Raw genomic sequence first — 24,187 nt, forward strand, 5'->3', positions numbered from 1 at the left:
CAGTAATTTGTTGGCAATATCAGCCAACGTTAATGCATTACTTCTGCTGAATCTTATCATAATGACTTGACACAAGTAGCTTGCCTAGTGAACTTCTGCAGAAATAAGAAGAAATCAATTCTCTGTATCCTTCAGAAGCAACACAGAGCTCTATGCCCTCCTCAGCTCAACCAAAATGTCAAATAGACAAGTTGTTAAGAAATAAAGTAATTTATTTTAGATAGAAGAGAATTAAAATACATGTATATTATTTACGTTTTTCTCGTTATGCTAAAGTGGCATTCTTGGAATGACACTTCTAGATGTCACTTTTGGAAGTGGAATTTTTCATGGTAATAGAGAGATTCATTAAAAGATGAAAATGATTTTGTTTAAAGAAGCAGGAGAAAAACCGAAAACGAACTACTTGTCCCTATTACCTTCTGCCTCCTGCTGTTTTATATTACTTCTTGCTGCATTTGCATATGTATTTTGGATCCATACTGTATATTACAATTTTTTCTATTTTTAATTAATTTTTTGTACTTCTTCTATCTGGTGTCCTGCTACCAACTCAAACTTACGTCGAATTTACTCAAAACCCAAATTCATTATTTTCTACTCCAGTCACCTTCTTTAGAGGCCTCTCTGCTGTTTTTAATGTCAGTAAGCAGAAGAGAAGTGCCCCTTCCACCAGTCGAAGGCAACCCTAAAATACATACAATGAAGACAGAATTCTATTTTTTTTGAAATCCAGCAGAACCTGTTGCCTGTTGAGGGTACTGAGCCTTGAACTAGGTCTCTTTGTTAGGAGAATATCAAGGGTGAGAGGGGTGTTAGAGATGGACCAGAAATACTGAGTCCTGATAAAATGAGAATCTGTGAGCGAACAGACAGCGCACTAACTTAATAAGTGAGTCGATACTTTTTTAAAGGCTTATTTCTGTGCCACTTACAGTCGACTTGCTCACTTCGTCATCTGCTTCTGACCTTTAAAACACTACCCAGGTTTTAAGATCAATTCTTAGGCTTCTTCCTCCATAAAGCCTCTTCAATACTTAAGGCCAGCAGTTCTCAACTGGGTAAATTTTGTGCCCCCCCCACCCCCGCCCCAACGCCAGGGTACAATACAGTTGCGGTGCCTGGATATGTTTTGGTTGTCACAGCTGGGTGGGAAATGCTACTGGCATCTAGTGGTAGAGGCCCTGGATGCTGTTCAACATCTTAAAGTGCAGAGGACAGCCCCCCACAAAGAATAATTATCCAACCTTAAATGTCAGTAGTTCCAAGATTGAGAAGCCTTGCTTCAGGAGAATGTAAGTTCTTCGTACATTTTCCTTCTTTGTCATGGCTTTTTGTAGAATGCCGGTTTAGGTATTTGTTTAATTTCTTTTATTAGAGTATAAACTCCTTGAGGGAATGATGCATATATATTTATCTTTTTCTCTTCAGTATTGAATAGTCAAGAATGATGATTAAGAGAAGCAAATGCATCATAGAGCTTGCAGTAAAAAGCTATTTAGTGGTAGTGTAATTACTATTAAAAAATCTCATCAAATAGAGAGAATATTTTATTTCTGAATATTGTACAGTTATAGGATCTTGAGCTTGGAAAAGACCTAAAAGTAATCTCATCCAACTGTTCTTCTTCATCAAGGGACTTCTTTTGATTTCCTAAATACTGAATTGAAATTCCATTGCAATCGTCCTCAGTTGCCAGACTGTGAAATTGGTATTTCCTCATTTAGACATTATCAGAATATATGGTGGCCCTCTGTGCATAGATATATACTGTGTGTGTGAATTCATTAAGAATATTAATTGCAGAAAAAGTCACTAGATGATCTTTATATCCCTTTCAACCCTGAGAATCAGTGATTTAAATTGCTAGCTTTACTAACATATTTACATACTACGTAAGGCAAAAAGAGGCTGCACAACATGATTCTTCTGTATAAATATTTGGTTTATTAATTTCTCATTAACCCAGAGTATTTAATCTTCTACATCTAATAAATTCCTACCCATTAATTGCTTAATGCCAAACACACCTTTGATTTTTACTTAATGACTAATACATTCTAATAGCATCCCCTCTGTTGAACTCTTGTAGAACTTTACCCCCAATGTTGTTACTTGTGTTTTTATGTATATGTATATATTTTTTCTTTTCAGTTAGATTGAAAAGACCTTAAGGACAAAAATGGTTATATTTTTTAAAAAATCCTACCACGTACTTAATATAGTGAAAAGCTCATACACAGCAGACCACATCTATTTGTTCGGTGGTGGAATTGGAGTCCTCAGATACTTGAAAGTTAAAAAGGAACACTTTTTCCTTGTATATGAAATCCTGTAGGTAAATTTTAAACAGCTCAGGAGAGAAATATCAAGCTCAGTGGATATTTCAATTAATAAGATGGAAAGATGAGATACAAGAACATTAGGTAAGACAAAAACATGTGGAGAGAAATTGTAAATGGGTACATGTTAACTAAAAGGTAGCGACATTTCATTAAACAAAACTATTACTGTCAAAAGAAAATCATAAGGAAAAATACTACCATGGTACCGGCAAATTTGGAAAGAAGAACCTTTGTTACCAAAAGTCGAATTAAAACATTGTTTATAAATTACGGCTAATGATTCATTTTACTCTTCTTGAAATACAATTACTTCTTACCGAGATGCAGAAAATGTGACTGCTAGACACAGCTTTGTACTAATTGCCAGTATAAACTGTGGACAAATCACTTAACCCTATTGGAACTACTTTTTCATTTTAGAAATATATGAGAGCTGGACAATTTGTTTCTAAGATTGCTTCCAACTTTAACCTTATATTCATCTGAAGATTTGTAGTTAAGACTTTCCCATATATTATATCATTTTATCATCTCTACAGCTTTGGAAGGAAGGCCTAGAAAGCATTATTATTTTCCTTCTACTAATGAAAAAAATAGGCTCAGGCATTACCCAAGCCTGCTATGTAGTAGCCCAGTACTGCTCCCAAGCTAACTCCCAAGAATCCTCTCTCTGAGAATAAGTATACAATTCATCTTGAAAATGTCTTATTTTTCTCCATTTCAAAACTAAGTTTTAAAAAAGTAGGCTCTCAATGATAAATGTAAGCTTCATAATGTTAAAATGGTATGAACTTTTACATCTGATGGTTGAGCTAGGGATAGCCAATAAGATTCAATGCACATATCAACTCCTATTAATTGGTAGTAGCTGCCTCAAGTGCTATGCTAAGAATAATTCTGAGGCCAAGTTTGGGTTCAGTGGGAAAGTGAGCCATGTTAGATTAACCATGAACACTGTGGATGATGGAGAGAGGAGTGGTGGCAGAATTACTTATAGGGGAAAGGGCCTTTTATATATATTTTTAATGTTTATTTACTTATTTAGTTGAGAGAGAGAGCAAGAGAGAGAGAGAGAGAGAGAGCGAGCATGAGCAGGAGAGGGGTAGAGAAAGAGAGGGACACACAGAATTCAAAGCAGGCTCCAGGCTCTGAGCTGTCAGCAGAGATCCCAATGTGAGGCTTGAACTCATGAACTGTGAGATCATGACCTGAGCTGAAGTTGGACGCTTAATTGACTGAGCCACCCAGTCACCTCAGGAAAGAGCCTTTTATATTTATTTATTTTTTATTTTTTAATATAATTTATTGTCAAATTTGTTTCCATACAACACCAAGTGCTCATCCCAACAAGTGCCCTCCTCAATGTCCATCACCCACTTTCCCCTCTCCCCTCACCTCCATCAACCCTCAGTTCATTCTCAGTATCCAGGAGTCTCTTATGGTTTGCCTCTCTCCCGCTCTGTAAATTTTTTCCCCTTCCTTTCCCCCATGGTCTTCTGTTAAGTTTCTCAAGATCAACATATGAGTGAAAACATAAGGTATCTTTCTTTCTCTTCCTGACTTATGTCACTTCACATAATACCTTCCAGTTCCATCCACATTACTACAAATGGCCAGATTTCATTCTTTCTCACTGCCAAGTAGTATTCCATTGTGTATATAAACCACATCTTCTTTATCCATTCATCAGTTGATGGACATTGAGGTCTTTTCCATAATTTGGCTATTAGTGCTGCTATAAACATTGGGGTTCATGTGCCCCTATGTATCAGCACTGCTGTATCCCTTGGGTAAATTCCTAGCAGTGGTATTGCTGGGTCATAGGGTAGTTATATTTTTAATTTTTTGAGGAACCTCTGCAGCACCAGTTTGCATTCCCGCTAACAGTGCAGGAAGGTTCCCATTTCCCCACATTCTCGCCAGCATCTATAATCTTCTGATTTGTTCATTTCAGCCACTCTGATGGTATGAGGTGATAACTCAGTTTGGTTTTGATTTGTATTTCCCTGATGAGGAGTGATGTTGAACATCGTTTCGTGTGTCTGTTGGCCTTCTGGATGTCTTCTTTGGAAGAGTGTCTATTCATGCCTTCTGCCCATTTCTTCACTGGATTATTTGTTTTTTGGGTATGGAGTTTGTTGAGTTCTTTATAGGTTTTGGATACTATCCCTGTATCCAATATGTCATTTGCAAATATCTTTTCCTATTCCATCAGTTACCTTTTAGTTTTGTTGATTGTTTCCTTTGCAGTGCAGAAGCCTTTTATCTTGATGAGGTCCCAATAGTTCATTTTTGATTTTAATTCCCTTGCCTTTGGAGATGTGTCGAGTAAGAAATTGCTGTGGCTGAGGTCAAAGAGGTTTTTTCCTGCTTTCTCCTCTAGGGTTTTGATGGTTTCCTGTCTCACATTCAGGTCCTTCATCCATTTTGAGTTTATTTTTGTAAATAGTGTAAGAAAGTGGTCTGGTTTAATTCTTCTGCGTGTCCAGTTCTCCCAGTACCATTTTTTAAAAAATGTTTTTGTTTATTTTTGAAGGAGAGAGAGACGGAGCCTGAGCCGGGGAGGAGCAGAGAGAGAGGGAGACACAGAATTTGAAGCAGGCTCCAGGCTCTGAGCTGCCAGCACAGAGCCCGTCCCAGTACCATTTGTTAAAGAGACTCTTTTTTCCATTTTCCACTTAGTAACGTTTTATGAAGTCTGATATTTAATTGCCTTATATCGAGTTTTATAACTAGTATTATCAGAAAAGTTTAATTGACTCGTGTCATGAATGTTTTCATAAATAATGGTCTCCTTTTTTTAAAAAAAAAGGTTTCCTTAAGGTTCTTAGTTTGTAACTATAACTGAAAGAATGTAGAGGGTGCTTCTAGCTAGAGTTTTAATGAGATGCAACTTTGCAGCTTGATCTGAAAACTTAAAGATTTATATCAATTTATATAGATATATACACATGAGCACACATTGACATGTTTATATTTATTATATTAATTTGTATTCTGTTAACATAATAATATCAAAGTTATAATTTAGGTAATAAATATATGGGTAGTAAAAACTAATATTCTCTGGGTCATTCAATATAAACACGTGTCAAAAGGCTCAAGTAAAGTTAAAGATATTGTGAATCAATATCACTTATTGGCTGGCTGCCATTTATTAGCTGTCTGATGGTTGCTCTTCATCTTTTACAGTGATAGATGCTTTACACGCTTCTCCTGTAAAAAGTATTGCACACTTTACAATATTTTTTAAAAGTTATGTTTGATTATTTCCTTTCAAGCGATGAACACCTATACCTTAGGGAAATTTAATAATCATCCAGGATGATACAGCTGAGAATGTTGTGAGGCCAGAATTTCAACCAACTTTTGTCAGGTTTCAAAGTTCTTACAAAATCAGATCGTGTCTTGCTGAAGTTTGAGGGCACAGATGTTTCCCACTGATGGTCTGTTCTACATGTATCTGATGACAACATCAGATTTTGGTTTTACTGTCTTTACTTATACAGCTTTAGAAGAGAAAATGGGGGGCATACTAAAAAGGAGAACCATTATTTCCAAGTATTTTTCAATGTGACGGCAACGAGTTGTTTTTCTGTAAAGTGTCATATTTTGTCTAGTAAGCACTGGTCTGGGTTTGGAGAATGTATCTCAACTGAGACAAAAACTTCCCTGAAGGAATTTTATTGTTGGGGAAATATACATGGATTGTACTTTCATGCTATTCATGAACTTCAGTTCAGTTCAGAACTTGTGATTTGGCAAAAATATATTATTTTATCAGCAGAAGCATGTAAAATGGGCATAACTTAACTCAAGCCATAAATGTAATTGAGAATGTCATTTTCTTTTTTCCAGGTTCCTTGGTGTTACTCAGTTTTCGCCTACACATGCCAGAAAGGCATTTCCTTGTTTTGATGAGCCAATATACAAGGCTACTTTCAAAATTAGCATCAAGCATCAAGCAACCTATTTATCTCTATCCAATATGCCAGTGGAAACTTCCGTGTTTGAGGAAGATGGATGGGTTACGGATCACTTTTCACAGACCCCTCTCATGTCTACATATTATTTAGCCTGGGCAATTTGCAACTTCACATACAAAGAAACTACCACCAAGAGTGGGGTTGCAGTAAGTATTTTAAACTTAAATATGTTTTTAGATACTGTATACACTGTATAGTAATCTGATTTCTGGATTAACAGTTAATCATTTTTATCCTCTTTAAATCTTATGTAGCTGAATTCTTTTGTTAACCGTTAGGGGTAAATTTCAAAGAGTCAGAGAGGACTGTCTCTTCCATACCCAGCCCTTTTTATCCCGTTTACCACCTCTCCCACCTCCACCATCCCTGTCCCTCTTCATCTTCTGAGTATTTCTGAAACATCTGTTGTTTGTTTTGGGGAAGTTGCTTGTCTTTACTTATATGACTGGGAATCCTGCTGCCTTTTATTGTGAAATATTTCAGATATCCAGAAAATGGAAAGAATAATACAATAAACTCCACATGCCTACTTGCTGGCTCTAGAGAATCTGAACATTTTACCATCTTTGCTCTAGTCTTATTTAGTTTTTGAGAAAGTAAAACACTTTGGATAGAGTTGAAGTCCTCTGTGTACACCTGCCTGATCTCATTGCCTTGCCTCCTCCCTTAGAGATATCTCCTGTCCTGAGTTTGATGTTTGCCATTTCTGTGCATGTTACCATACGATTATCAAGTATGTATATATATTTCTCCATATATGGATGCAATGCTTTACACTTTCATATAAGTGGTTTATATTATACATAGTTCTGCAACTTATTTTTATTTCATTTTAGTTTTTACCTAAAGTTATGTTTTTGTGGTTTATCTGAATAGATTGTTTGAATGAAGATATCAAAATTTGTCATCCTCCTGTAGACAAACATTTTAATGTTTCTGTTTTTCAAATATTAACAACAATGCTCAGTGAATAATTTGTACATGAATTCTTCTGCAAGTGTGCTAGAATTTCTGTAGGGTATAAAGCTTCTCTTAGCCTGTAACACCCAAGTGTATAGAAATACGTTCTTAGGGGAGCATGATATATAGGAAACCTAGAAAATTCATGCTCTGCATTTAATTTATAAAAGGAATCAATTGGACTCTGCGTGATAACTATCATTTGTGACAGCATGGTGTTCTAAGCATTTTTTGCATACTATTGTGTTGCACTAGTCAGGCCAGGTCAGGCCATGCTGAATTAACAACTTCCTCCTCATTTCAATGGCTTACACAATAAATATGCATCTGTTTTGATTTTTATGTCACCCCTAAAGCAAGGTATTATGATTCTCTTTTTCTGGATGAATAAAGTAAATTGGGGTTTAAAGAGATTAAGTAGCTTACCCAGAGTCAAAAATTAAACAAGTGGTAGAGCTGTAAGACAAACTTTTGTTCGTCTGATCCCAAATTTTGGGCTTTCCCTCCTTGTGCCTTAGGAACTCTGTTTCATCATTTCAGCTGTGTGTCTGTGAAAGAATCCAAGCAATGATTCTCCCCATCCACTGGCCATTGTATTCAGTGTTGCTTAAATGTAACAAAAGAGGTGAATAGAAATCTATACTCTTATTCTGTAAGAAGTTCATAGGTCTATAACAACCTAAACTTTGAAAAATGAGTTTATATAAATAAATTTTTCTCAGGGTTATTTTAAATATACATCACTGTGGAACCTATTTAAAAAATAAAATCAGCCTGCATAAAAAATTAATGCCATTATTGAAGAGCTGCGTATAGTGAATTAATCTACATAATCATTAAAATTAGGTCCTAAATGCTGGCTCTGGAGGGCCAGAAGACATTTTACTCTTTCGGATTTATACTCATTTGTTATGTTGAGTTCCTCTGATGTTTGTTGATGACTCCTTCAAGGCTGTTCATGTTGGACCACACACAGAAAAGGAACACCAAGACATCTCGTTTACTTTGACGTCTTCAAAAGTTGATGATTGGCTTGCTGTGCATCAGCTTGCAGCACAGGGCATACTGGAACTGTTTTTTTCCAGTATGTTTTCTTTAAAGCATCTTAAAAGTATTCTCAGCCCTACACAATTAAGCTTGTTGCTAAGTGACCCATATTTAAAACCAGACACACTCTAATTATTTAGATGTGACTTTTATTAGAGTTAAGAATCCAAGTAATTAGTAAACATTTTAAAATTCCTACTTAATAATTTTTATGTAGAAAAGATAAAACATGCTACCAGAGAGCATGAAAGGGTCAACTGAAATAAAATTTTAGATTGTATAATCTAAAAATACTAAGGATAATAAAAAGGAAACAAAATTGCCCCTGGGAACCCTTATTTATCAACTGTGGAAATACAGTTTAAAACCTGCTTCTTTTTTTCATGTCACCCCTTGGATATCCAGTTTATTTTATCTTCACTGCATGAAGGAAAATAAGCACATAGTAATCACATTTCTGAACTCTTAACAGCTGGAAGGAGTGAAGTTTAGCCTTAAGATCTTGAGTGTGGAATAGTCATGTGAAGTCCACGTGGTCATTTTGGATCAGAAGCTGATGCAGTTTTCTTTGAGATATGAAAGAGTAACTTGAGTAGCATCTTAATAATTTACAGCTGAATCGCAACAGTGCCTGAAGTGTGATCTTTGAAGCATCATCATTTGCTTCTCAAGTTGTCTGCATTTTGCAAGGCACTATCCTAAGTAATTAGAAGGGTAAAAGACTCTTAAGATCCTTCTAGTACAATGGTCACATGTGCATCTTTCAGATGGAATTCAAGCTGGTGGACGTACTTTGTTTACCCATCTCCAAAATGGCTTAGGATTTCTGTAATTAATTGTTGGAATTCAGAAGTAGAGAGATTGCACATAAAATTGCTTCTGGCTTCTCTTGAACAATGGCAAGATCTTGTGACATTGGGCTCACTTCCCACTTGGCGATAATGGTTCACTCATTTATTCCTTCAGCAAATATTTACTGATTGTCAGGTAGTCTAGACTCTGTTCTAGGCTTTGGTGATATAGCAGCAAACAAAGCAACAAAGTTCCTACTCTCAGGGAACTTGCATCCTAATATGGAGAGAGTGACAATGAACAAATAAATGTGTGTCAGGTAGTAATATTTGTTTTGAAGAAAATCAATGTGCTGTACCTGGATGGTGGCTGACTCATTTACATGGCACATTTGCTTTCCAGTGTAACCTAATCCAGACCACTTTTGTTCTTTTGCATTGTGTCAATTTCACTATCATAGATTACCTGCTTTCATTCTGCAGGCATTTGGAGTTTCAACCCTTGTCTAGGGGCATAATTCAAGAGACTAGCCAAGGAATATGTGTCAGAAAAGCAATAAATCAACTAATTGTGAACTAGTGATACTGGCATTCACTAACTGTGAAAGGAAAGTTGCAGAAAATAAGTTCAAGACCATTTAGAAGAGGGAGAAATTGCTAAGGTTGGAGTCTAATGATGTGCTTCATAGAAGAGATAGGATTTAATATGACTCTGAATAAAGGTTTGGTCTTAGAGAAGCAGATGATGTGTGCATATAATCCTTGGTAGGAAATGTTAACTAAGAAAAGACAAAGAGGTAAGGATATGTACAGGATATCTATGGGAAATAGTGTATGGTTATTATGGTCATAAACATCAGAACTTCTGCTGCATTCTAATGGTTACAGATAAGTCACTAAGGATGGTTCTGATTTGCTAGAAGAGGGCATATATCCCACTTCTTGATAGGGAATGTCAGAGCATTTGTAGACATAGTTTAAAATCAGTAAAGTCTTCTCTCTGACCACAAATTATTTATATTCATCCCACATACAAAATACAATCACTCATTGCATTACATTATTAGTCTAAAGTCTGAGGTCCAGGATCTCAACAGCTAATTTAGGTCTAGGTGTAGATGAGACTATTGGGGTTTGGTTTCTTGTGCATGGTTTCTCTTGCTCTGAAGATCTGTTTACTAAAGAGACATGTTATCTATCTTCTCTCCCCCAACAGACAATGGTAAGATGGGAATATTATTATTTCAATAGAACTTTCCATTCAAGAATGGAGAAAATGGGAGGACATAGCAGTTGCTGGTCCATAGCAGTTCTGAAATCCAATTGGGAACATGTTGGCAATTTTAAAATTATGACTCAATGCTGAATTGTCCTTCTGGGAAGTTGGCCCATCATTTGGACTCTCAGTTTTGCTTTTTAAGGCATCTTTTCTTTTTAAATGAAAAATTAGTCTGTGTTCGAAATTGAATAGCTTTCTCAGCTTGCTTCCTATCAGTAAAAAGCTGGGGGTCCAAAGGCCTATTTTTCTTTTGTCAAAAGAAAGTCAAAAAGTCAAAAAAAGGTATAATTATTTTTTTAAAACTTGACTTATTGTGTATCAAGTTATATCTATTCCGTTAGACAAAACTATACCACAGGTCTCTTTAATATGAGCCTTTGTTTACTGTGAGGCTTTGCATAATAATTCTCATAACATTCTTGGATGCTCTATTACTGAACAGAGGTTTATAAGGAACACACTTAAGGTCCTTAGAAAACATTTGTTTTGGAGCAGCTGGGTGTCTCAGTCGGTTGAGTGATCAACTCTTGATTTCGACTCAGGTCATGATCTCATGGTCATGGACTGGAGCCCTGCGTCAGGCTCCACACTGAGCTGAGTGCGTGTGTGTGTCTGTGTGCACATGTGTGCGTGTGTGCTCTCTCTCATTCTCAAAATAAATAAATAAACTTAAAAAAAAGTTTAAGACTTTTGTCTTTTTGAAGAGGTCTGAGGAGCATCACTTTAAAAGTATCTGACATCTTAACAGTTCCTGAAGTTGCATCCTTGGCTTCATCTTTAGATCACATTTTGCTAAAAGTGACCTGTATTTCTGTCACCACCCCCCTGGCCCTGCCCCGCCCCAGAGTCCATTTCTTACTTTGAGAATCTTTCACCATCTGGAGAAGCCGAGAAGGAGAAAGAGTTCTAATTTCAAGCTCAGTAAGTCCTAGCTCTTTCCTATTCCACATTTTACTTGGAAACTAGACAGTTTGTTCTTAAGCTCATCTCTCCAGGTTTGGATTTTTTATGGCCAGGGAGAAGAAGCTGGTGGCACTTTTTGGTTGAAAGTCTTCTTAGCTAGAAAATATAGTTCAATAGTTATATTTCTTATTTTCTGTAGCAACACAGGTAGCAGTGTTGCCAAAGTTTCTTCTACTGCATAACAGAGGCCCCCTTTCCTTTAGCTTCCAATACCATTTGCCTTAACATCCTTCAAGCTGTCACCAACACCTTCCTTAAAAGTCATAAAGCTTCTGTGGCAGGATACTCTCAAGGATCTTTCACTTTTATTCACAGCCCAGTCCCACAGCCAGTGCCACATGTTTTAAGTCTTTTGCTATGGCAGTGCCCTACTTTCAGGTACTAAAATTGGTCCCAACTGATATAGCTAAATTAGAAATCACTTTGAAACTTAGCAATGAAAAAATAACCAGTTCTTATGGCCATGGATTCTTGGGGTCTTAAGTATGGACAGTACAGAGCAGTAAAGGACTCCTCTCTACTCTGCAGGGTCTCAGCTGGAAGGGCTTGATGGCAGGAGTGACTTGGCAGCCGTGGGCCAGAATCATCGGGGGGCATCTTTACTGAGTGTCTATTTACTTGATGTTCACTGTTTCTGGGCCCTCAGTGGGGGCTCTCCTCTGGAGCGTCTGTGAGTGGTCTCTCCATGTGATCTGAGCCACCTAGCAGCATGGTGGCCTAATGTTGTCAAACTTGTTACTGGTGATTCAGGCCTCCAAAGGTGAATGTACCAAGAGATTTGCACTGCCTGTTCACCTCATTGTAAGTGGTTACATAGATTGTGTTAGTCACCATCTTTTTTTTTTCCTCTTCCTTTTAACAAGGCGGAAGCTATCTTACCCAGCCTAAGAAGTTAAACAGTGTTACTTTTAGTGCACTGACTTAGTGACAAACTTAAGTTGGCTCAGATTCTAGCAAGGAGAATATAGACTCCATCTTTCAATGGGAGTAGTGCCAGAGATTTTGCAGGCTAATTTGAAACCATCACAGTTGTTATATGTATTTCAGAAGATTATGTTTATAAAATCGTAAGCACAGTGCCTGACACATTTTACTCTGATGATGACAATTAAATTGATGATATATTCAGAAGTCCTAGAAGGGAGTAGGGATATATAAATTTGAGAGGTAGGTGGAAACTAGACTGTGAAAGAGCTTGATGCCTGGATAGGTTTTAAGATTTGTTCAGTTAACAATAAGAGCTGCTGAAAATTTAAGGGGCGCCTAGGTGGCTTAGTCGGTTGAGCATCTGACTGGCTCAGGTCATGATTTGCAGTCCGTGAGTTTGAGCCCCACATCAGTTTCTCTGCCGTCAGTGCAGAGCCTGCTTTGGATCCTTTGTCCCCTTCTTTCTCTGAACCTCCCCCCTCTGCTCATGTCTCTCTCAAAACAAATAATTTTTTAAAGAGCTACTGAAAATTTAAAAGCTGGAGTCATGACATGTATAATTTTTGTAATCTGCCTGAGGAAAACATGCAAAATATGTGGACACAAAGAGGCTGGGGTTGGGGGCCCATTTCCCTAAGAAACTCTGGGCTAGAGTAGTTATAAATGGATAGGATAGTGTAGATATGAAAGGCAGTTTGAAGGAAGAATTGATAGGATTTGGTGAGGGACAAAAGATAGGAAAAAGGAAACACTGGGGAACCAGGAGAGCAAAGACTCAAGAATGACTTTAAGGTTTAAGGTAATAAAAACTCCATAGTTTCCGTCCTCCAGATTCTCAATGTATTCTGAATTGGCTATGACAACTAACGAGAGTTTTCATTTTTGTTGGCCAGTCTCTTAGATGCACAATTTACACTGCCCAAATGATGTGTTCATCGTATTATAACTGGATATATAAATTTTTATTTGTCAGCATTCTTTAATTATCAAGTTAAAAAAACTCAATTTGAGCTTGAGAACAAAGTAACATGTATTAGAAGGGTATTGGGATATCTCAAGGCATCCCAGGGAATACACCTGGGACTTGGAGCACTGTGGGAATCTTGGGAATCCTATGGCAGGTCCTCATCAGTGCTTCTTCTGCTTTGCTTTACTCTCTGTGGACAGACTTCTTCTGTTCTTTGATTACTGTGGTGTAATATTGCAGCCAAAAGTTCCCAAGTTCTGCATATTGCTATGGAGGACCCAAGAGGGAAAGTGAACTTTACAAATTCCAAACTCATAGGGACTGTTATTAATTGCCCCTGTTTGAGTCATGTGATCATATGTGATAACTGTGTCTAGAGAGTGGACATGTGGAGTCATATCATAGGAACATGGCATCTTCTGCTTCACCTCATGAATGGGAGGGCATCTTGCAAAAAACAGTTTGTAGAGAACAGATGCTGGGAAAAATCTACAAGTGCCACAAACATATTTTTTAGTATTATTGTGTGGACTGACTAGAGCAGGAAGGATACACAAAATTTACAGTAGTGATGTCTATTATAAATATCCACACTCAGGAAAGTATACACATACATACATATGGACGTTTCTGATTCTAGAATTCTAGGGATTATATTGTATATACACACTTAAAACATGGAATCATTCTGTGTAGTTTCCTACTGAAAAATAAAGCTTGGGGCACCTCAGTGACTTAGTTGGTTAAGCATCCAACTCTTGATCCCAGGATCATGAGTTCAAGCCCCACATTGGGTTCCATGCTGGGTGTGAAGCCTATGTAAATAAAAAAAAAAAAAAAGAAGAAAGTAAAACTTAGGTCTCATTTTAACAAGAAAAGTGCAAGTGTAGGTTAATATGCTGTAAGCATATATTCCAGTTAAAAAAATTCGTATAAATAGTAGGAGTCATTTTGTCATTAAACATTCTGTTTAGATTGCATTATGAATATTATGTAATAAGTGTCCATAGAGAAAGAAAAAGAAATAGTAACAACAAAAGAGTTGGATTACAGTAAATTTAGGGATATATATAGAGGCTTCCTGATGACCCCAACAAGAGATAGTCATCTTCCCTTCTCTACTCCTGGAATATTTTGTAAACTCATGTCTTATAGTCATTATCTCATTGTTCATAGTCATTTTTTTTGCCAGCCTCTTTGCTCCTCTAGACTGTGAACCTTTTTTAATGTTTATTTATTTATTTTGAGAGAGAGAGAAAGAGAACAAGCAGGCTCCCACACTGCCAGCACAAAGCCCAAGGTGGGGCTCAAACTCACGAACCATGAGATCATGACCTGAGCTGAAATCAAGAGTCAGGCACTTAAATTACTGAGCCACCCAGGTGCCCCTAGACTGTGAACTTTTTGAAGGCTGGTGCCATATCTTACTCATCTTTGTAAGATTCAGCACTTCCTATTGTATGTAGAAAATGATAGGTACTCAGTGAAAGTCCATTGAACATCTAAACGAGTAAACTCCCTTCAGAGAAGTCACAATGTCAGGTTTTTCCAAAATCTTCTGGTTAATATGTAAGACATGAAAATTTGTGAAAAGTAATTTTTACTAAAATTGAAATATAAATAGCAAAGTTTACAATACAGATATCATTAGTTTTTAGGAACTCTGTAGAAATATGTAGGTGAAAAGTGTTGATAAAGAGAGTTGAGTACTGAGGGCAAAGATTTACTGCCAAGCAGGGAACTGAATCCAGTGCAGTCTAGGCTCTGGGGAATCTAGTGCAGGGGAGGAGAAATGAGGTGGCTTTTATACACTGAAAGACCAGGGATTGTCTCTGTCCTCTATCAGGAAAGCAAAGTCTCTGATTGCTGTTGAGTGTCTGATGATAGCTGGGCTTGCCAGCTGGGTGGATGTAGGCTGGCTGCCTTATGGGTGCCTGTCTTGGGATTATAACACCCAGCTCACCTCTGCTGCATGAGAGATATGTTTGAGCCAAGTTTGGGTCATTCCAGTTAGGTCTGCAGTCTTGTCAGCAAGTTATGTGGCTAGGTCAGGAGTTTATTAGAGCCAAGGAGTTTGAGAACTTAAAAAGAAAAATAATTTAATTGATGAGCCTCTTAAATTTCATTAGTGTGGTAGGAACAGAGCTGGTAAGTTCTGTAGAATAAAGAAATGCATGCAGTGATTGTAGACTGTTTTTAATAGTGCTAGTTAAGGAATGGATAACACAATACATCTACGCAGAGCCTACTGCAGTTAATTTTTGGGTACAGGATTGCTGAATCTAGAGGAAGAGAACAAAAATGTTTCCATACAGTCGCCAATGGCTACTTGATGTTGAATGGCTTGTCTTTGTAGAGGAAATAGCCAATACTGCTTTGTACCTTTCTGCAAGTTTAATAACCCAGGAACAGGAATACAGAAAGCAGATGTGAGGAGATTCAGCCTGGGAGACTGATGAGGCACACATAGCCAGCAGTCAGGAGGGTAACAATCAGGTATTGATAATAAAAGCATTGTTGAGATCACAGGCCATGGTGTCCAGAGATACAGAAAGGCAAGATAACCCACAATGGGAGGGATATTCATGGAAAATGGACTGGGACAGTTGAAAAATAGAGATCACCATGAGAATGAAAAGTAGAACTGGAATGATAAAATGGGTAAGACAGAAAGATGATCTGTGATAGAAAGAAGTGTTTCAGATTTCAGGATGAGTTGGAGGGGTTTTAAGCCTGCTATTGCAAAGTTGGATGGATGAAGAGAATTTGAAGATACAGTCACTTGAGGGAACAGGGATTAGGTAACAGTGAGGCCATATTGGAACAAATATCAGGAACACTGAGTGGGTAATCCTGGAGAATGTAGGCAAGAAAACTGTATGCCGGGTTTCAGACTCTCAAAGTGTGAGTAACACCTGGATGCCTAGGTGTGGACAAGGATTAGTGAAAGCCATGAACTTCAAAAGAAGAGAATTTTTTTTTTTTTTATGGAAGTGGAGGAATAGTGTGTAAATATGTGTGTGGAGGAGCTAGGAAAGTACTCATGTCTCTCTCTAGCTCTGAGGCTGTGAGGCTCTGATGAGAACAGATCTAAATAAGGATAAGAATGTGGGCAGAAGTGGTGGGTGTCTGGGGTTTGTGTAAAGGAAAAGAGCTGTTGATAAGAAGAATTACTTACATAGAGGGTGGAATGGTAGACTGAAGGGACATGTTAACAGAAGAGGGAGTGAACTGAATAGGCAGAATTTAGTTAATGGAGGAGCTTATAGAACTCTCTTGCCCCAAAGTTTCCATTGGGATGTTGGTGTAGTGGAGTGTGCCTCAGCAAATATCCATCCCCTGGTGGCTGGCCTGGGCTAATGGTAAATTCAGTGATGGATGATAATGGGTTTTGTTATTCAATCCACAATTTATAAACTGTCCTGAGGTTTAAGAGTCTACATAGTGAAGAGGCTAATAGAAGCTAAAGGAAGAGCTTGAAGTAAAAACCAAACATACAAAGCAGAATAGTCAGTGTAGAGTATCCATGGTTGTAGTATGTTTATTCTTGATAATGTGTGTGATGGACTGCATGGTACATAGCGAGGTCCACTTCTGTCTTTGGTAGAGAGGAGGGCGGTGATTTGGCCGTGATCTTCCTTGCCCCAGTCTTCCTGCTGGGATTTTCATGGCAGAGGCCACCAATTCCGTTATCTCTTAGATATGGTCTCCATGTATTCAAGTAATACCATATAATCTAATAATATAAGAGTTTTTCTTTTCTTTGCTGTCTACTTTCCTTCTAACTTTGGATTAATTACCGTTATTATCATTATTTTTATCTTCCCTCTTCTTTTTCCTTCTAGTTCTTTAGGACTTCTACTTTAAAGGACTGTTTTGGCCCAGCCTTTATCATCTGAGAGAGGTAGGCAGAATATTGTGTAATATTGAGGAGGGAAGTGGTAAGAGATGAGTTTGGAGATTTATGCAGGGTCCAGATCGTGAAGGGATTTGTATGTCATGTTAAGGAGTTTTGATTTTATCCTTTAAGCAGAGGAAGCCATTAAAGGATTTGAGCTTGGGAGGGCTTCAGATCATATCAGGAGCTTTCCGTAAAAGCATGGGGATAATATAAAATGTCTTATCATCATTACTAAAAGACTCTCAGTTCCTTTTTTCCATTATTAACCTGACCAAGATCTGTTTTCCTGTTTGATCAAGGTTGCCATGCCAGTTTAGATCAACTTTCCTAAGGATCAGGGAGCAGGCAGTAATTGGACGTAGGGCAAACAGGTACCATCACTTAGATTGTGTCTGACATGAAAAAATAGCCAAACTTCTGCATCTAGTTTCAGACACAAAATATGCTGTAGTCTAGAGAAGAATCTCCGGGTAGCCATGGTCCAAAACAAATGATGAAACAAAATCATATTCTAAAAGTTGATGTTACTCAGATTCAAGTGATCTTTATAGGACTTAAAATCAAATTTCAGGAAGATTAAATGGGATATTTGGTTAAGATGTACTAATATTTCTGGAGGTGGAACTTGCAAGAAATAAAGAGAAATATTCTTTGCTAAAGAATCAAAGGAAGGCCTGTAAGGCCTTTGTATTCAGTTTGATAGATAAAACTGAATATTCAGAGTAGAAGACGACATCAAAAGTGCTAATTGTACTGTCTGTCCTTAGCCACTGCCACCTACTTAATGTTTCTTGACTTCCTTTTCAGACCAGATGGCAGAAAGGAAATTCACTGAGTCTATGAGATGCTGCTTTCTGATTAGGTTTGATTTGGGGAGGAACTGGTAAATACCTAAAACCAATCACTACCCATATGTACTGTTCACATGGTACTGAAAATGATTTATTTCTTGCTATATTTCCTAAAATCATGGAAAAGCATTTTTTCATCCATTTGCAAATCCATATTGAGCAATTGTGTTCAATAATGATTTATTGATATTTGGAAAATTATGGCATATTGAGATCAAAGAGAATGGACTGAGCTGAATTCATAAGTTCACTTTAGATGTAGGGCTTTGAGTGACAAGGAGAGGAAAAATTCTAAATTTTTTGGATTAACTTTAATTAGTAAGCTAATAGATACTCAATGTCTTCTTTGGACTTAGCATCATGTTAAATACTGCATATAAACCGAGACATAAGATATAGATTTGATTTATAAAAGGTTTAGAAGCCAAATGATGAGGCAAGGTAAGTACACTACCATACAATGGATGGCACAAGGCAGTATTTTATAAAGGAAAGGCAAATTCAGTGGCATGTTAGATGTAGAAGAAGAACAGAGTAGATGTTGAAGAAGAACAGAGTAGGATGTCAATGAGGGCATAGATAATTATTGAAAAGTATTAGGTCTTGAGGGATGGGTGGATATGGGTATATGGAAAGCAAATTAGAGAGCCTTCCTTGTGAGATGAAGGGAGTGTTCAAAGAAGGAATGACCATGGGGTTTTCTTCAGAGTGAGAAGATTAATATATTAGGTAGTTGGTTGCAAATATCTGAAAGTCACTCAGGAAAACTTAGGCAAAAGAGAAAATCAATGGTAAGATTCTGGACAGCTCAGAGAAATGAAGAATTAAATAATTAGGTCTTGGGAAAGATAGCTTTGAGGAAATAGATGGCATACCAATTAAGAATCTTCTTGGGGGAACTTTCATTGGATTGTTTTAGCTATAGTCCTCAAATTCTCAGGAAAGAGATCAATTTCTTTTTCCTGATTAGAGTGTACACCTTCAGGGATGATGTAAATACTGGGGTTCCTTCATCAACACACCTATCAGGGGCAGATGGAATCTGGGGAGTGGTAGTTTTTCTTTTCTTTAAATTTTTTTTTTTGTTTTTATTTATTTATTTTGAGAGAGAGAGAGAGTGTGTGAGAGAGAGAAAGCAGGAGAGGGGCAGAGAGAGAGAGAGGCAGAGAAAGAATCCCAAGTAGGTCCTACACTGTCACCCCACAGCCTAATGTGTGGCTTGAACCTATGAATTGTGAGATCATGACCTGAGCTGAAACCAAGAGTCAGACACTTAACCATTGAACTACCCTAGAGTGGTAGTTTTTCAAAGGAAAAATGTATGACATTATCAAGAAGGGGGAAAGTATATCCTTAAGCAAAAACATTAGATAAATACAGATATCCCATATGGAGTACTGACCAGCTGCTGGACACTGTTCTAAGTATCATTTAATTTAATTACTATTCCCATTTTCTAGATGAAGAAAGTATGGCACTAAGAGGTGGAATGCTGAACTTGCCCATGGTTATGTGGCTCATGGTAGCAGAGCCAGCATTCAGACCCAGTCAGTTGAGCTCCCAAACTTGTCTTCAAGTAGGATGGATCCCAAGGAAGATGCAAAGTGGCATTGCAGGATGTGAAATTAAATAGGTAGAGTGGGGCCAGAAAGACCAGTTTAGATTGAAAATGGGAAGAAATAAGGACCCCCTAAAAGGTAGGGAAATGGTATGATTACAATGAAGTTTAAGAAATATTCATCTTTGGGGCCCCTGGGTGGCTCCGTCAGTTAAGCATCCAATTCTTGGTTCCTACTCAGGTCATGATCTCACAGTTTCTTGAGTTCAAGCCCTGCATTGGTCTCTGCGCTGGTAGCACAGAGCCTGCTTGGGACCCTTTCTCTTTCCCTCTCTCTGACCCTCCCCCACTTATGCTCTGTCTCTCTCAAAATAAATAAATTAATTAAAAAAAAAAAGAAACCTTCATCTTTGAAGGTGCCCAAAATTTTGGAGGGTGGGAAAGCCTGTAGTTTTGAAAGCTTACCAGAAGGCCATGACTGAGCATGGGTGATGAAGATTTAGACCTGGTAAAGGCAACTACAGTGACTGTCCATATTTCTTTTTTACATGACAATGAAACTTTTCTTAAACATCACTCTATGAAATGCTGTGCTTCAATTCCTGAATTATAATTTTCAAGAATACTGGTATGACAGGGAAGAATTCTTCTAGCACAAGAGTTTAACTGTTCTTCTAGGCAGTTTTAGGTTTTATTTCCTTCATGAAGTGTTGCCCAGCTAGATTCCTTCCCTTCTTTGAACTGTAATTGCCCTTCAATAGTAATTCTCTTTGGATCATTGTCCTAATGAATTCATTTTGTTGTTTTCTGCACATCTTTTCTCACTAGATTGCAAGATCTGTGAGAACTGTTGTCGGTGAAAACCACACTCTTATACTATGTTATACATATAATCACATACACACATAGACACACATTCTGGAGCAACTTGGAGAAATGATATGTATAGCATATATAGTGTGTGTGTGTGTGTGTGTGTGTGTGTGTGTGTGTGTATTCTCCATGGTATATAGCACAATTCTGTGCTCATAGCAGTCACTCAGTAAATATTTGAAGCATGGATGATATGAGATGTTTCCGGAGGAAAAACCAACAGTCTTAATGAGTGTCTTGGTTTGGGTGACAAAGGAATAAATAAAAGTGAATCAAAGAACCTCAGAGTTTTAGGTGGTTTGACTGAGGGAAGGTGAAACAGTCCCATGCCCTTATTTCTGGTAGTTTTTCTCTATTTTCTTTCCCTTACTCTCTTACCTTCTCTAACTCTTTTCTGTAGAGTTCTGGATGCAGATTGAGGATTGGCCGGAGAGAAGCATTTCATTCTTTCTTCCCCTCCAACTTAACACTGCACATTCCTCTTGTGCCAGTGAAAGAAAATGAAGAAATACGGAGTTTTTTTTTTAATATGGCAAATTTATTATACATGTCTCTCTGATGAAATGTAAATCTTTTAAATGGCAAGCCAGGCTGAAAGTTAGGTTATCTCCACACATGCCTAGAATTAATGCAGAAGTGTGTCTTAGCATTTCAGATGGGGAAAAATAATCATTTGAAACAGGATCACTTTGTCTGAATGGGAGAGTGCTTTTTTTTTTCTCACAGTAATTCATTACAAAATGAGAGATTCCATCAGAAGGGCCTCTGTGGAAATATTAGAGATGTTCCTGGTCGAGGCAGTCCTTTTACCTTCCCTTCTCGTAGGGAGAGGCCACGTGAAGAACAAGTGAGTAAAATAGTCCCATGTAAAAGAATCACCTGAGAGTGAAAGGATTCTTCTACATGATGTGTGTTTTCTAGGAGACCATAGAGGAGTCAAGTGAAGGCTGGGCAAAAAGGGTAGTGGAAATAGCATTGGTATTTAGCTATCAGGGTTGGATTTTGGATTTCCTCCATTTACTAGGGCAGGTTTCTTAACTGGAACTGTAGTTTCTTATGTAGAATGGGAATAACAACACACGCTTTCTACTGCTGTTGAGAAGCTTAAAGAAATAATGGAAGCGAAGTATGCATCAGAGTGCCGGCACAGAAGGACACTTGGTGCATCGCCATCTATATAGATGAGAGTAAGTTGGTGTCCCACCAGTGAGAAGGCTGGATGGGGTGATGAGAGAAAGAGCACAGAAGGTTAAATTGGGAACCTTTGTGGGCACACCTTAAAAAAAGATAGTTTGCAAAGGAGGATTGTTTATAGGGGAAGACAAGAAGCGTTGTCATTTTATCTCAATACCCCCTCATAATGCCATTGTGAAAAGTGTTGCAAAATTTGTAACATTTATTTTTCTTGTGCTTACCAGCATCATGCAAGTGACTTAGAACTTCATTATTAGAGGAGGTGAGATGTGTGTGAAGGATGTTTTTCTGTGGTTCTGTCATTTGTGGGAAGACGGACTCTTCTTAGGTTTATGGAAGAATTGCTCTCAGGAAAAACTCAGAGAGAGAAAGTTATTTGAAGACATGGAGAATTAAGCCAGTAATGAAGAAATGTCTATGTCTATCATCTATGTCTACGTATAAAAAGTGAAGTTATATCCTATTAGTTATCAGGCTATGGTTAAAGGAGGGGTGGAGGAAAGGGTATGTAGGTTAAAATATGGAAGAGAGGAGATTTTCTGCACTGTTGGACCATCATAAAAATCATTCATTCACTATTTTATTAACCCTATATTATTTTTTAGATACTGATTTAAGAATTTTGCATGGATTATCTAATTTAATCTTTGTAACAATGCAATTAGGAAGTTTCCATCACAACATTTTTTATAATCTACAGATTAGGAGATAGGTGGATCAGTGAGATGGCATAACTTGTCCATTGTAATACAGTATTAAATGCTTGAGCAGGGGATCCAGGCTCAGGTGATCTGACTACAGGGCCTGTGTTCCTCACTGTTCCACTGTCCTATCTCACAGATGTTAAGATTGAACTCTACAGGGAAGACACGGATGTGTGCAAGAAACATGGTTTCTATATTCATGAAGATTATTTTCTAGTTAGGTGTGAGATGCTTCTTAGAGAATGTATTTTGGGTATTCTAAGCACAGATCTATAGGGGAAGGGGTTCCTTCCTGTTCAAATTTGGAACAATTTCTCAACCTTGACATTGTTGATTTCGGACTGCATAGCTCCTAGTTGTGAGGGTCTGTCCTGTACATCATGAGACGTTTAGCAGCCTGGACTCTACCTGCTAGATGCCAGTAGCCTCCCTGGTTGTGACAACCCAAAATGTCTCCAGATATTGTCAAATGTACCCTGGCAAATTACCGCTGTTTGAGAATCACTGCTTTAGAAGAATGAGTTGGTGGTTGATGACACTATATAGAAGTTATGGAGGTGACTCCATCTGGAAGTGTGCAGCCAACCTGGATGTTGTCAAGAGGTGACAGAGGGTTTGTCAAGACTCATTTCACTTACTGATATCCACTTCTGCAGGCAAATGTGCACACAAACGCAATGGGAAGAAATCTAGAATATGCCATTAGAGACTTTGAAGTTCTGGGTGGGAAACAGAAGGATTAAGAAACAAAAGTTTTCATAATTAAAGAAAATAAACTCATCACGTAGAAAGGGTAAATGAGAAGGAACTTTTTATACTGTGTTCTATAGTCAGGTATCGTTTGGCTGTTTTAGAATAGCATGAATGTTGTTCAGTTTGAAGAGTTGCCAATGTATTATTTGACTGATGTTCATTTACTTTTCATATTCTAGATGTATGGTACTTTGTGGAGGTTCTACAGCAGAGGTTCTTAAAGTATAGGTGCATATCTGAATCACCCAGTGACTGTTTTTCAGATTCACATTTCTGGGCACTACTTTAGAGTCACTGAATCTAAACCTTCAGACATAGGGTCTCAGCACTGAGACTATATTGAAATGCTCTGATGTATATTCCTGAATGAGGATCATGGAGTAAAGGTTTTCTTCCTTTGTTCTCTATGTGGATTATCTTTTGTTATTCTGTCACACATAAAACATTAAAAAATATTTTCATTGACTGTAGCTTTCTTACATGCTACACATAGGTGCAAAGGATGTTGGGAAATATAGTCTATTCTATATAGCCATGTGTTGAAATGAAAATGTGGGGTTCTAAAAGTAAAAAAACAAAGAGATTGGACATTGGTAGACAACTAGCAGTTCTTGCCACAGAATATTTTCATTAAAATACAGTAACAACATTGGACCCTATTGAACACCAAATGTGTGTCAGGAGCAGTGAAAAGCAACTGTGTAATTTGCTGCTATCATTTCCCCTATTTTTAAGGTGAGGAAACGGGATCTCAAAGGGCTTAAAAACTTGATCATCATTACATAGTTCGTGGATGCTAGAGCTAAAATTTTAAACAGGTCCTGTCTAGTTCTACAAACATTTTCCATTACATAGTCTAATACACTACCTCTATTGCCTCCAATGAACCTACTAATTATAGTTTTCAGATTCTTCAGATTTGGATATAAACCATATTTGGCCCTTATTGGTAATGGGAATGTCAATATTCCTTAATCCTTCAGATTTTGTTGGAATTTTACTTCTGTGTATTTTTAAAATTATTTTTTAATGTTTATTTTTGAGAGAGAGAGAGAGAATGAGAAAATGAGAGAATGAGTAGGGGAGGG

The 24,187-nt window shown here is 37.6% G+C and overlaps 1 protein-coding gene across 1 annotated transcript in view; it reads left to right on the plus strand.

Annotated features, from left to right (window-relative positions):
* Positions 1 to 24,187, plus strand: part of TRHDE (thyrotropin releasing hormone degrading enzyme) — a 378,788-nt gene that overhangs the window by 9,421 nt on the left and 345,180 nt on the right. The window contains exon 2 of the mRNA XM_027071244.2: positions 6,204 to 6,477. Coding sequence (XP_026927045.1) covers positions 6,204 to 6,477 — 274 coding nt within the window. The remainder of the gene's footprint in view (positions 1 to 6,203; positions 6,478 to 24,187) is intronic.

Source organism: Acinonyx jubatus, chromosome B4 (genome assembly GCF_027475565.1).
Source record: "Acinonyx jubatus isolate Ajub_Pintada_27869175 chromosome B4, VMU_Ajub_asm_v1.0, whole genome shotgun sequence".
NCBI classification, from domain to species: domain Eukaryota; kingdom Metazoa; phylum Chordata; class Mammalia; order Carnivora; family Felidae; genus Acinonyx; species Acinonyx jubatus.